The sequence below is a fragment of the Pseudochaenichthys georgianus genome, unplaced genomic scaffold, assembly GCF_902827115.2.
Source record: "Pseudochaenichthys georgianus unplaced genomic scaffold, fPseGeo1.2 scaffold_511_arrow_ctg1, whole genome shotgun sequence".
Lineage (NCBI taxonomy): Eukaryota > Metazoa > Chordata > Actinopteri > Perciformes > Channichthyidae > Pseudochaenichthys > Pseudochaenichthys georgianus.
In genome coordinates this window covers 1-15,000 of record NW_027263072.1, presented here as the reverse complement: position 1 = coordinate 15,000, position 15,000 = coordinate 1, and the positions used below count along the sequence as shown (strand labels likewise).

General features: G+C 42.1%; 1 protein-coding gene and 1 pseudogene across 1 annotated transcript in view; both read right to left on the bottom strand.

Annotated features, from left to right (window-relative positions):
* The window catches only part of LOC117442967 (tetratricopeptide repeat protein 39B), a 26,721-nt gene extending 16,612 nt beyond the window's left edge, over nucleotides 1-10,109 (bottom strand). The window contains exon 1 of the mRNA XM_034078926.2: nucleotides 9,885-10,109. Within this exon, the coding sequence (XP_033934817.1) occupies nucleotides 9,885-9,923 (39 nt within the window). The 5' untranslated portion in view covers nucleotides 9,924-10,109. The remainder of the gene's footprint in view (nucleotides 1-9,884) is intronic.
* A 339-nt stretch (nucleotides 10,110-10,448) lies between these two features.
* On the bottom strand, nucleotides 10,449-14,294 carry LOC117442966 (PC4 and SFRS1-interacting protein-like; annotated as a pseudogene).
* Nucleotides 14,295-15,000: the final 706 nt, after the last annotated feature.

The following is a 15,000-nucleotide window of genomic DNA, read 5'->3' as shown; positions in this document are numbered from 1 at the left end:
CAGAAGGACACATGGTACAGTTTATTATTGGTCTTTTTTCAATAACATATTTCAAAGGTTCTGGATTTGTTTACAAATCTAGAAACTAAATACAAAACTAGGATGATATGAAGATCTCATGTCAAAAATAATTGTGATAAATTAGACAGAACTGGCCTGTCTGTGAGCACATTTATGTTGGTTTGGTTCTTCTGATAAAGGTGTGAATATCTAAATAATATACCAACATATGCTATTGTCATTAGTTGTGTCCCTGTTCTTCAAGCTAAGGCATTGCTCAATTAACAACTCTTGGTTTACAGAGTGGTAACATGACCGATTTTTATATATAAAATATAAATGTATTTTAATTTATATTTTATTTATAATTTATTTTAAATATTGACAATATAATAAAATAAATGGAAATATATACACCGGCAAATATTTAATATAAATACCTTGTGTGTGTGTATAGCTATTGCTTTATCTGATTAATGTTATTTTCATATGAAAGTCCATGATTATAAGTATGCAGTATCATAACTACATCTTTGATGTTTATAAAAAACCAAACCGTTTGAAAATCGGTTGAAAATTGAGCAAGCTATGGTTATTTAAATAGTAAACCATAATGTTATGAATGAGAGCACTGCCTGTAGCAAGATGGCGGCCAAGTGGCAACGTCGGTCTCCATTGGCCAGCAGCGCGGGTGAGCCATCTGGGCTGCAGTCGGATAGTTTAAAAATCAGCTCCTAAATTCTAACCCTATCGTCTATTCCTTGACCTCTGAGTGAAACGTCACGGGGTTAAGGGATAGTGGATAGGAGAATTAAAAAGGACTTAGGAGAAGAGACTGTGGCACTTTAGAGAATCCGAATGCACTTTCACTATCCGACGTGTTTATGATGCAGCCGCGGACGTCATTGTGTGCGTCTGCTGCTGTGGGGAAACTATGGAAACTACAGTTTTCTATACAGCGGACTACAACATGGATGTTAATAAGAACGAGGGACTGCTGTGAACTCATCTAGAGACTCTGCACCGTGCTCTGATGCTGCTGCTTTGCTTTATGAACGTGGACAACAGAGAAACATTCTTCAGGACCAAAGTTGGAATTGAAATAAAAAAGGAAAGTGAAACTTCTGCTCGCCCTCTCCCTCCGGTCCACATTAATGCCAATGATCCCAATACGTATGATTGTATGAACTAAAGATCTTAAAATCAATAGAGATTATTTATTATAAACGTTAGTCCTTAACATCTATCACTGTGTATATCACCATTCAAACATCTTTTAGAAGTTGAACAAACCCCACACAGCTCAGTAAAGACTGAAATGTTGACTTTATTTGATCATTTCAGTAAAAACTAACGTTCATATTTCTCTCTTTGATTATAATACTGATGAACGTTCAGAACAAAGCACTTTGGCAACTTACCACCTATGTTTTAAAATGCTTAATAAGCACCGTAACTTTCATGATATCATTTCTCCGTCATAATCGGTTGTTTCCGTGAACGGCCGACTGTTGAGTGACGGCAAATGCTGCGGCTGCAAGGCATTGTGGGGCAGCATTTTCTCCTCTCCTGTCGGTGAGGGAGGTCCAGTGGTTCCTAAGCTAAAGGAGGTTATAAAGGAAGTTTGAAATCTCCTTTCCTATCACTCTCATCATTCTAGAGAATTCGAACGGCACTTATCATGGCTGCCACTGAGGGACTTCCGGGTCATTTCACTCCTTTAGGAAGGTTCCTAAGCTAAATGGACTATTCGACTTCAGCCCTGGTGTTTATATATATCTATGGCGCTACCTGTCTCGCTCTTTTCCGGCCTCCAGCTTTTCCTGCTGGAGCCCGCCGCTTAGAGGTGGCGGGCGCGGACCGGTCCTAGAGCCCGTAGTGTTAAAGGTGGTTAATGTTACCTGTAAAATCCATAGATGTAGGAGGTTCCCTAGTGGCCGTTAGCTGTACAACAAAAAGGGGGAAAAAGTCGCGGCTTATAGTCCGAAAAGTACGGTAGATTGGCCATTTTCACACATTTTAAAGACTTTATTTAGTAGTTGTAGTACTCTAGTATATATACTGTAAACACAAAGCTGAATATTCTTGTACGCGGTTCACAGTGGATCTACGTATTCAATCATAAAACCTCCACAGATCTCGTGTTTCTGTGGAAAAAGCTTCAGCGCTGTCTGATGTTACACCGAGGAGCTTCTCTAGTGACAGCTCTCTAATCAATTAGTGAAGACCTACACACTGTGCTCTTACACACACACACACACACACACACACACACACACCACACACACACACACACACACACACACACACACACACACACACACACACACACACACACACACACACACACACACCCACACACACACACACCACACACACACACACACACACACTAACACATAACACACTCTCTAGACGCCCGGACACCCCCGGAGAATCCCCCTCAGGAGAGACTGTTGCACCCTAACCCCGTTCGATGGCCTCCTCCAAAGCCCCAAAACCTGTCAAATATGTTTAAAGGCAAGTTTATTTATATACACTTTTCAACACAAGGCAATTCAAAGTGCTTTACAAAAAACGAAAGACATTAAGAAAATGGCATTTAAAATCAGTCATTAAAAAGAAAAGCTAATAAATAAACATTAAAAGAAAAAATACATGGATAAAAGTTACAGTGCAGTTTAAGATGTGAATAGTTCAATTAAAAGCAGCGACAAAAAGAAAAGTCTTCCTGCTGGATTTGAAAGTAGTCAGAGTTGCAGCGGACCTGCAGGTTTCTGGGAGTTGGTTCCAGATATTTGGAGCATAATAACTGAACGCTGCTTCTCCATGTTCAGTTCTGACTCTGGGGACAGGAAGCTGACCAGTCCCTGAAGACCTGAGAGATCTGTCTCTGGGGACAGGAAGCTGACCAGTCCCTGAAGACCTGAGAGATCTGTCTCTGGGGACAGGAAGCTGACCAGTCCCTGAAGACCTGAGAGATCTGACTCTGGGGACAGGAAGCTGACCAGTCCCTGAAGACCTGAGAGATCTGTCTCTGGGGACAGGAAGCTGACCAGTCCCTGAAGACCTGAGAGATCTGTCTCTGGGGACAGAAGCTGACCAGTCCCTGAAGACCTGAGAGATCTGTCTCTGGGGACAGGAAGCTGACCAGTCCCTGAAGACCTGAGAGTCTGTCTCTGGGGACAGGAAGCTGACCAGTCCCTGAAGACCTGAGAGATCTGTCTCTGGGGACAGAAGCTGACCAGTCCCTGAAGACCTGAGAGATCTGTCTCTGGGGACAGGAAGCTGACCAGTCCCTGAAGACCTGAGAGATCTGTCTCTGGGGACAGGAAGCTGACCAGTCCCTGAAGACCTGAGAGATCTGGATGGTTCATTTAGCAGGAGGTCAGAAATGTATTTTGGGCCTAAACCATTCAGTGCTTTATAAACCAGCAGCAGTATTTAGAAAGCTATTCTTTGACACACAGGAAGCCAGTGTAAAGACTTCAGAGCAGGAGTGATGTGATCCACTTTCTTAGTGTTACGGCCCGTCTACACTACAGGCATCGAACAATGCTTTCAACGCTTCACCCATTCATTTGAATGGGGTGACGTAGAAGATTTTTAAACTTCGCCGAACTGCATTGTGGGGAGCATGGCATGGCTTTGCAAGCATCACGAGCATCTATCGGCATCAAAAGTTGAACAATGTTCAACTTTTGAGGCTCGATGCTTGGCATCAGCCAATCAAATCCAGCGTATGCAAATCTGACAGTACAAGCGCTAGCCAATCAAACCGCGTGTATGCTGGGAGAGAGTACGCAGCTCATTTCCTCATATTCAAAAAAGTGGAGCGGTAGTGAATCAGCCGGTGCTGAATGATCCGTCTCTGTTCATCTACCGGGATACAGACCGGAGGAGCGAGGCATGGAGAGGGGGGGCATGGAGGGAGGGGGCATGGAGGGAGGGGGCAGAGACAGGGGGTGGAACTGGTAGGTTTTCGCCTGTTTGGAGATTTTATATCCAGCTTACTTAGTTTTAACATTGCTTTGTATGCCGGGGGTGGGTGGGAGATTCCTGATTGGTTGTTGGTCGCGAGAAATCGCCAAGCCTCAGACACGCCCAGCTTCAAGATTTTTTGATGCCTGTAGTGTAGACGGGCCGTTAGTGAGGACTCGAGCAGCAGCATTCTGAATCAGCTGCAGCTTCCTAATAGATGTTTTAGTGAGACCTGTGAAGACACCATTGCAGTAGTCCAGTCTACTGAAGATAAAGGCATGGACACGTTTTTCCAAATCCTGCTGTGACATTAGTCTTTTAATCCTAGATATGTTCTTTAGGTGATAGTAGGCTGATTTAGTAACTGTTTTAATGTGACTGTTGAAACTCAGGTCAGAGTCCATGACTACACCTAGATCTCTGGCTTTATCTGTTGGTTTGAACATTGCAGGCTGAAGCTCAGCGCTAGTTCTGCCTTGGCTCCAAAAACCATTACCTCAGTTTTATCTTTGTTTAATTGGAGAAAGTTCTGACACATCCAGTCATTGATTAAATGACATTTTTTAATCAGTCAATGATTAAAGGACATTTCCTGGTCTTTAAGGGGCTTTGAGAAACTTCTGGAACAACTTTCAGATCCTTAAAATCCAACTTAAGATCAATCAGAAGCATGCGATGACCATCTCAAAGACTTTGGCATATTCAAAGACTCCTTGAAGGCAAAACACGCTTATTGGTACACATGAACAGACACTTGAACAACTTTGAGTGACCCTCAACATCCAAAAGATCCAAAGAACTCTCTTAATGGCATTTGAAACATTCTCAAAGACATGGGCACAGTACAAATATTCCTTTAAGACCCTTCTAACCTTCTGATACTCATCGAAAGACCCTTGAACAACTTTGAGTGATCCTCAAGACCCAAGAACTCCCTCCCTGACCCGTCGAATCTCCATGAAAGTTCCAAGAGCAAGTGAAACCAAGGACCGTGGCTCATTCAGACGCTTGCTGAAGACCCATTAGTCACTGATCCCATCAAAGGATCTTTGAAAAGTTGCTTCAAGATCCAATAACTCAATCTTTGACCAATCAAATGTCCAAAGGATTCCACAAACAACATTTTAAACTCTCTCAAAGACCTTGGCACGTCAACAGGTTTCTTAAAGACCCATAAAGGTTACTGATACCGTCGAAGGATCTTTGAAAAGAAGCCTTAAGATCCAAGAACTCATATCTTGATCCATTGAATCTACAAGAAAGTTCAACAAAACACGTTGAAATCAGATATAAAATCCTTCTCAACGAAGTGAGGAAATTCAACGATTCCTGGGAGACTCATCGAACTCTAGAGGCCGAATGACCCTCAAGGTCCAAAAACATGTTCAAAGACCTGTCCACATTCTGTGTAAACTCATCAAAGTTCTCGGTACCAATTGACGGACCCTCAAAATCCAAAAGCTCCCTCCGAATCTCCAAGGAAGTTCCTAAAGAACTCTCTTAATGGCATTTGAAACACTCTCAAAGACGTGGGAACAGTAACATATTCCTCGAAGACCCTTCTGACCTTCTGATACTCATCGAAAGACCCTTGAACAACTCTGAGTGGTCCTCAAGACAACCTTTTCAAAGACCTGCACACATTCAGGAAATCCTTGAAAACTCATTACACGTATTGGTACCCGTTTAAAGACTCTTTAAGATCCACAAACTCACTCCAATGTCCATATGGAGAAAGCTGTTGATTCTGTCATTTCAATAACAAAAGTTTTTCCTCGACCTACGAGCTAAAGGCTAACGTGCTAAGCTTGTTTCTCTGTAAACTACCGTTAGTATGTGGCTTAAAACTGGTCAAAGGTACATTTATGAAAACCAAACCGACCAAACTACACATTTTCTGGGTTTGTAGATATGTGGGATAACTGCGTACACGATTTAACTACATTTGTACGAAAGTTGTTTTCCACACATACAAGTGAGGGAATTATATATGTCTTTAAGTAAAGCCACGTTTTAATCCATTTGAATTCCATTTGAATTCGGTGTAAAGTCCATTCATACCACAGGGTTTCAACCAGACCTGCAGGATAAGCTTTTTGGACTCGATTACAAAATAAAACAGGTCATAGCACGGTCAACAATTTGTTTGTTTGTATTATTTATTGTTGTGTTCCTGGGTAGTAACCTCTTTCGTTGAATGTTTAATAACCTCAGCGTGTTCCCTCTCAGTCAGCTGATTCCTCTGTAATGTGATGGGTTAGGATTTGAGACGAACAGAGGAGCGATTGTCAGAGAAAATGTAAGGTATGACCCGGACAGCGCTTACAAACTGCCGAGGTTATAAAACATGTCAAAGTATAATTGCCTCTGCTCTAGAAGGCCTTTCATTTATTCCCTTTGTCGTCGTCATTCAAAGATTGTTAAAAAAGCAAATTTACAATTTATAATTTGGAGACAAAAGTAAATCTCTTTTGAGGAAAAACAATCAAGTGTACTGTCTGAGATTAAAGGGGTACATTTACAAGAAAACTCAGTCAAATACATAAAAAAATACTTGAATATTCCCTGAGACGTAAAGGCAGCTAATTGGGGTTATTGTAGGTAAACACGTTGTTATTATCGACCCAGGTAGGCGGGGGTAATATTCAGAGGAAAAAACGCTAAATTAACGAGAAAAAAGGTGCTTAAACTCCGAGGTTAAAGTGGAACAATTACAGGAACATTTTTAAAAATGTACGAGAAAAATACTGTAGTTGTGCTTAACCTAAATACAGGTTATTCATTCTGTGAAGCCGACCGTTGAGACCAAGCAAGGAGGCAGAACGTCCAGAATACAACCCGGTGTGGGCGTTTATTACTCACGGGCACATGACACAGCCTCAATCTCTCAAGCCTCAAGACCCAGGTGAGGGGGAGGAGGCAGCACAGGGCACCAGGTGCACACAATCAGCAGCAACAGACAGAACGGGAGGGGGAACACTTTCAAACTAAACCACCTGTGCAATATTACAAGTTACCTTCGTGACTGTGCTTCAACATCCTGTGTTTGAGACGTAAATCTCACACTACGAGGTTTTTATTGCAAATGTATGACTTTAACATCGATGTAGGCGTATTTCAGTTCCGATGTTCGGGGGATGTGTGTGTGTGTGTGTGTGTGTGTGTGTGTGTTAATGTAAATAGAAGATCTGATTACCACCGCAGGCCAACAGGAAGCTGGATTTCAGGATGTCTGAGTGGGGAGAGTGGGTTTCGGGCTGGGATACGATGCAACGAGAGCCAGTACACAACAGTAGTTATTTGTTAACGTTTATGTTTCCAGTAAGCTTACGGCCGTGTTGCTTTTGTTCTAACTGGGAGTGTCCCAGTCCCTAACTGGGAGTGTCCCAGTTAGAACAGGCTGTGGAAGGATGCTCAAAGTTTGTCTTAGAATGTTTGGTGGGTTCTTGAAACAAGGCACTTTGTATAAATAATATATATACCAGTGGCGAACCGTCAGGGCCTTAAGGTATACCCTGGAACACTCAGAAAAAACAGGTTAATTATATTAATAAAATGTATATAAAATGAATAAATGGGAATGGTATCTGTGTTGTTGATCTGTTTGTCCTTCTCGGACCATGCACTACGCATTTCAGTGGTTTTGTGTTAGAAGAGAAAGCAACCAATCGGATCTTGTTCTGGGTCTCTGGGTAGAATATCCTTCACCCAGGTATTCTGCATCCTTGATCGAAGGCCCTGGCCGTTGCACTGAATGAGAGCGTACGTTGGAACTGACAGTTTGATCAACCAATCAGATCTTGATTTGTAGCCAAGAGATGGACTTTTATTAATCCCTCGTGGGGAAATTGTTTCTCTGCATTTGACCCATCCTAGTGTTAGGAGCAGTGTGCTGCCATTTTGAACAGCGCCCGGGGAGCAGTGTGGGGAACGGTGCCTTGCTCAGGGACACCTCGGTAGCACTTGGTCTTGCCGGGACTTGACCTTCCAGTTGCCAAGCCAAGTCCCTATCGACTTCGCCACCACCGCCCAATACCCAATGGGCGTATTCTTTCAGAGTTCCCCTCGGTTCCAGGGTATTCTAGAAGGCCCGCTAGTTAACTGGCTCGAGACAGAGGCTGAAGTTGAATAGTCCATTTCTCTTAGGACCCTTCCTCACGGAGTGAACTGACCCGGAAGTCCCTCAGTGGCAGCCGTGATAAGTGCCGTTCCAATTTTCTAGATCAGTGTTTCTCAAACTTTTTCATACCAAGGACCACTTAACCAATAAAAAACTCTCGCAGACCACCTAGCTCCACAAATAAAACAATTACAAATTGCCTGAAAATGGTACAAACAAGTGGCAACATGTGCGACGAAGGTGTTGCGCTGGGCTATATCATGCAATCGAAAGTGAAACTTAAGCTCGCTCCATTGCGGAGATATTCCCGCGAGAGTGCGGAAAACTTAAATGTATTTATTTCAAATGTTACCAATATACTCGCGGACCACACTTTGAGAAGCACTGCTCTAGATGATAGGAAAGGAGGTTTCAAGCTTCCTTTATAACCTCCTTTAGGAACCACTGGACCTCCCTAACCGAAAGGAGAGGAGAAAGTGCCGCCCCACAATGCATTGCAGCCGCAGCATTTGCCGTCACTCAACAGTCGGCCGTTCACGGAAACAACCGATTATGACGGAGAAATTATATCATGAAAAGTTACGGTGCTTATTAAGCATTTTAAAACGTAGGTGGTAAGTTTCCAAAGTGCTTTGTTTTGAACGTTCATCAGTATTATAATAAAGAGAGAAATATGAACGTTAGTTTTTACTGAAATGATCAAATAAAGTCAACATTTCAGTCTTCACTGAGCTGTGTGGAGTTTGTTCAACTTCTAAAAGATGTTTGAATGGTGATATACACAGTGATAGATGTTAAGGACTAACGTTTATAATAAATACATCTGTATTGATTTAAGATCTTTCCATCAATCATACGTATTGGGATCATTTGTATTAATGTGGACCGGAGGGAGAGGGTGACGAGCATAAGTTTCACTTTCCTTTATTTCTATTCCAGCTTTGGTCCTGAAGAATCTGTTTCTCTGTTGTCCACGTTCACAAAGCCTAAAGCAGCAGCTTCAGCGGGGGTGGGGGGTGGGGGGGGTCTGCAGAAGGTAGTTGTGATAGCCACGGCTCGCCACTGATATATAATATAGATTAAATATGGTATTGGAGACACTTATGGTCTGTACTGTGTTTGTGTTGCATTTCTATTAGATTCCCATAATACTATATATTCCTATAAAGGTTGCTTTTGATATACCGATATATAATTACCATAATACTACAGCCTACTAAACACATTATGTTCTACATGCTCCACAAACACAGCAGGACATATCTGTACTCCTGACGTGCATTGTGTATATTTTCTAAATTTGTATTTCATATACGTTTCTCAGAGTCCATGGTGAAATATAATTGATATGATATAAAAGAAAAAATACTTTAAAAACAATGCACATTGGTATTAAAAGTCCAACATATGAATACATGCCATTATAATGTTATAAAAGTGAAAAGAAAAACCATAACATCTTAAAAAATCTCTACAATATTAATACAGATAAATATTAAAAAATTGAACATTATTATAGGACTTTTCCCCTCAAATAATCAAATGAAAAATGAACAATTAACCGAAATATGTCAATAACTTATGTAAAATATATAAAAAAATACACGAGTATTATAGGAATAAAGCCTACTGTGTGGAGCATAAGGGAAATAGCATTTGAATTATATAAATGAGCACTAAGGACAAGGTGATGGTACACACACGCGCGCACACACACACACACACACACACGCGCTGAACATGAGATATGTCTAGGCGGGGTATTCTCGGTAATTTGACCCACCTCCTCCTCTGCTCCTCCGTTGCCTACGTGGTGGGCCATGATGATGCCGGCTGTTCTCCTTCAGGTCCGCAGCTATAACACCATGTCTGCCACACGCACCGTGCTGCAGCAGACACACACTCCTCTGTGTTTTATTCCCGGTGTTGTTGTGGGTTTTTTTTCTGTGTGTCGCTCGCTCTGCTCGTCTTCCGCGAGGACATTGAAAACACACCTCCAGCTTCCTGATCCTGCCCCTACACACACACACACACACACTCACCCCCACACACACAGGGAGGGGTCTGCTTCCCTATTGGCTGTTTTCTGAACAGTAATAACAATGCAGCAGCATGCAGGATACTCTATATTTTCATAAATATTTATATATATAGTTGTATATTATTATATATATATACTACTTATTATAAATCCAAGTTTTAGTATCTTATGTGTTGTATGATTTAAAAAAACATACATATTTCTGTTTTTGTTCATGTCAAAAAATAAAGCTTGAATCGAGAAAAATAGATTTTAAGATAAATAAATATGTGAGTTTTGTACATTGAAGAGACTCGGACCCAAATAGAAAAAGGAACATTTTGTGGACTTTTTATTTACTAGTTTGCATGATTATACATTTATTTACAAAAACCAGCACATTTTTCACATTTGGAAGAAAAACAAAAAAAACACTATTACAAAAATTACATATTTACAAATCAGCCATCTAGAAACCCAACGGCACCCGAGTAGATATAAAACATATCATAAGTCATTTAAAAACATCACGATAAAAATACAGAATACATGTGGCTGTACAGAGATTTATAAAAACACTTTAAACCTGAAAAAACTACATTACCCATCAGCCCTTCACATCGGATTTAAATAAAAGTAATTTTTCTGTTTATTTCCTGACTATTTAGCGATGAAAGAACATTAATGCCAAAGCAAACCCACAAGGTAAGGTTTGAAAAAGAGACGGTAAAACGTTGCGTTTAATGCTGACGTGCTGAGTTAGTGTGAGAGATGAACACTGCTGTGGTGAAGTCGGTATTTACGGCACTCGTTAAAACAAACCGCTAAAGTAACAGGAATATATTATTAGAGGTGTTTAATGCAATGTGGGAGATGTCGTTGGCCACCCCTCGGGTTAGAGTTGGTACGGTCCGCTCTGCTTAAAGAACAGTGAAGATTCAGGGACAGACCACTGCAGCTGCGGGAGGGAGGGGGGGACACACACATTATAAATAGCTATTCCAAATGTTTTTTTTGTTATTAAAACAATGGAAAAAAAACTATAAATAAATCATAACAAATTAAAATGTATAATTTAAATAATTAATAATATTTTTTTATATTTTAAAATTCAAATTGTACTTACAAAATAATTTATTAATTTGTTATTGGCACACACAGTTTCCATCACTCCATTCACTCCCTGGTACACTTGAGCATGCAGTTACCTTCAGTCTTGGCCTTCTCTCCTCCCTCCTCCCTCCTCTTCCTCACCCTTGCTCCTCCCCCCTCTCGTTCTCCTGCAGGAGGGACTGCAGGAAGGTGGCGCTCACCACCTCCTCGCCCTCGCCCACCAGGAAGGAGTTCTTCAGACGGTATAAAGCATCGAAGCTTTGTCCATGATGGCCTGGTTCGCCCGGTAGTACCGCAGCTGGAAGCAGGAGAAAAACACCGTCGAATTAGTATAACCCAGGTGTACACGACATTTACCAGCTTCTATACGGAGGTACAGTACGGCAGCTGCCCGCAGGGAGACAGCAGGAAGTGCATGTTTCCTGTTGACGTTCAGTCTCTCAGCCTCTACTTGCGGGTAAGACACCTCCAAGCAGTGGCGGTTCTAGACCAATTTCACTGGGGGGGCAGTTATTTTCTGAGGGGGGCCCAATAAATGCAGGACGAAAAAGAGAACTCGACAGTATGAAGTAATTGCGCATAAGAAAACAATGCAATACAGTATTGGTATTTGTTTCAGTACACTGATTTATTTCAGATAGTTATTACGGTTAGCTTCAGCTTAAGTTATAGTGTCATGTTTGCACTCACACCATATTTATATAAAAATAAAGGCAATGAACAGTTACATCTCTACTTTACATAAGGGTGTCTGCACAATCTCACATTTCAGCAACACAATCCTGAGTACCAGAAAATATACATTGAAAAAATAAATAAAAAACTTTTCATTGTTCGGGGGGCACTGGCCCCCCCTGCCCCCCTAGAACCGCCCCTGCCTCCAGGCATTCGAAGTATAAATGATAGGAAAGCAGTGTTTACCTTCCTGAGCGTGGCGATCAGCTCGCTGTGTCTCTTCACGTGTTTGGATGTGACGAGGAGCATACTGAGCTGATCCAGAGCCAGCAGACACTTACTGATGTCCTGAAACACACACACACACACACACACACAACACACACAACACACACACACCCACACACCACACACACACCACACACACACACACACACACACACACACCACACACACACACACACACACACACACACACACACACACACACACACACACCACACACACACACTTAGATTATCTCAAAAAGTCACCATTTAAATCTACAGAAGAATTTTTGCACCACTCTAATCTCAGAATTTCACATCTCATACAATGACTTCCGGAACATAGTGACATCACTACGGAACACTCGCGCTCCTATTGGATCGCGCAATGGTTTCCCTATAATGATGAATAATGAATCTCTTACGGGGTTGAGACACTAGAAAGGACTCTTTAAAGTAGAGATACGAAGGAGGACTCTTTAAAATAGACACACTAGAAAGGACTCTTTAAAAATAGAGATACAAGGAGGACTCTTTAAAGTAGAGACACTGGAGAGGACTCTTTAAAGTAGAGACACGAGGGAGGACTCTTTAAAGTAGAGACACTGGAGAGGACTCCTTAAAGTAGAGACCTAGAAAAGACTCTTTAAAGTAGAGACACTGGAGAGGACTCTTTAAAGTAGAGACACTGGAGATGACTCTTTCAAATAGAGACATGAGGGAGGACTCTTTAAAGTAGAGACACTGGAGAGGACTCCTTAAAGTAGAGACCTAGAAAAGACTCTTTAAAGTAGAGACACTGGAGAGGACTCTTTAAAGTAGAGACACTGGAGAGGACTCTTTAAAGTAGAGACACTGGAGAGGACTCCTTAAAGTAGAGACCTAGAAAAAACTCTTTAAAGCAGAGACACTAAATAGGACTCTTTAAAGCAGACACCTAGAAAGGACTCTTTAAAGCAGACACACTAGAGAGGATGACTCTTTAAAGTAGACACACTAGAGAGGATGACTCTTTAAAGCAGACACACTAGAGAGGACTCTTTAAAGTAGAAACACTAGATAGGACTCTTTAAAGTAGACACACTAGAGAGGACTCTTTAAAGTAGACACACTAGAGAGGACTCTTTAAAGGTTTCCCTATAACATTGAATCAGTGAACTCTTACGGGGTTTTGCGTCAGAGAGATCCGGATGTCTCCATGGATACGGTGCAGCGTTGAGTCCGTTAGTGTCATGGCCGCCGTGGCCGCCACGCTCTTCTTCTGCTCCGACGATCCGCTCTTCATGGAAACATCTGAACTCTTCTTCCTCTTCTTCTTCTCTCCTCGTCCTCAGACTGCGATGCTCCATCTCTTTTCTTCTTCTGTGGTTTCTTGTCCGACTCAGCGGATGTTTTTTCCGTCTGTCTTCTCAGGTTTCTCTTCCTTCTTCTTGGTCTTTCGTGGCTGTTTTCTTCACCTCCGTTTCTTCTTTCTTCTTCTGTGGTTTCGTGTCTTCGGTGCATTTCTTGTCCGACTCAGCGGATTTTTTCCGTCTGTCTTCTCAGGTTTCTCTTCCTTCTTCTTCAGGTCTTTCGTGGCTATTTTCTTTACCTCTGTTTCTTCTTTCTTCTTCTGTGGTTTCGTGTCTTCGGTGCATTTCTTGTCCGACTCAGCGGATGTTTTCCGTCTGTCTTCTCAGGTTTCTCCTCCTTCTTCTTCAGGTCTTTCGTGGCCGTTTTCTTCACCTCCGTTTCTTCTTTCTTCTTCTGTGGTTTAGTTGTCTGCTCTGGCGGTTGTTTTCCCGTCAGACACATCTTTCTTCTTCTGGTCTTTCGTGGTCATTTTCTCCGCGTTGCTTTCTTTCTTCTCTGAGGTTTTAGACGTAGGTTTTTTCTCCTCTTCGCTCTTTTTCATCGCCTCATTTTCCTTTTTGCCCTCCGTTCCCTTCTTGTGTCTTTTTTGTCGTCCACTTTTCTATCCTCAGATGTCTTCTCCTTCTTCTCTTCTTCCTCCTCCTTCTTCCCTTCTTCCTCCTCCTTCCTCTTCCTCTCCATCGTCACTCTTCCATCATCGTCTTCATCTGGACTTTCGCCCCTTTTCCTGGCGTCGCCTTCACGATTTTCCCGATGATTTTCCTCTCGTCTTCTCTCTTCTTCTCTCCTCCTCTTGTGTCCTTCACTTCCTCTGGGATTTTACTTGAAACGTCGTTTTTCTGTTCGTCCGTCTTCACCTCCTTCTTCTTCTCTGCTGCTGTTGTTGTTGTTGTTTTCTGACTGGAGGCGTTGCCCTCTTCCTCTCTTCCTCCACTTCCTGTCTGTTTCTCTGCAGGTTTCTGATATTTCTGTCGACGATCTTCTCACTTTTCGAGGTCTTTGTCTCTGACTTCCTGAGACTCGCGGTGGTTTCTTTGTCGTTCTTTTTGTCCGATGTTGTCGTCTGACTCCTTCTAGTAACCTCCGAGCTGGCCGTGGCTGCATCCCTCCTGAGAAATGTACAAATAAACCCGGTTTATATGGTTAATTAACACGTAATTATTTACAAAAAATATGTTATAAATACACAAATAGAGAAAGCATCTCAATAATAAATGATTTCCTAAGAAAGTCATTAAAATGGTGTATCTTTTCCCGTTAAGCAAATGTTTTTACTTTCCGTTCCACAGCGCACCAACGGCTCGACAACCACTTTACGGCAGCACTGTCCAACTCTGTTCACAGTTTCTGATCCAATGTGCCCGATCTGCCCTGCGTGCGAGATGGTCCGCCATATTTGACAACCATACTGGCCAACCTTGAGACCTCAGAAATCGAGAGCATTTCAAAACCGGGGGGGGGGGGGGGGGGGG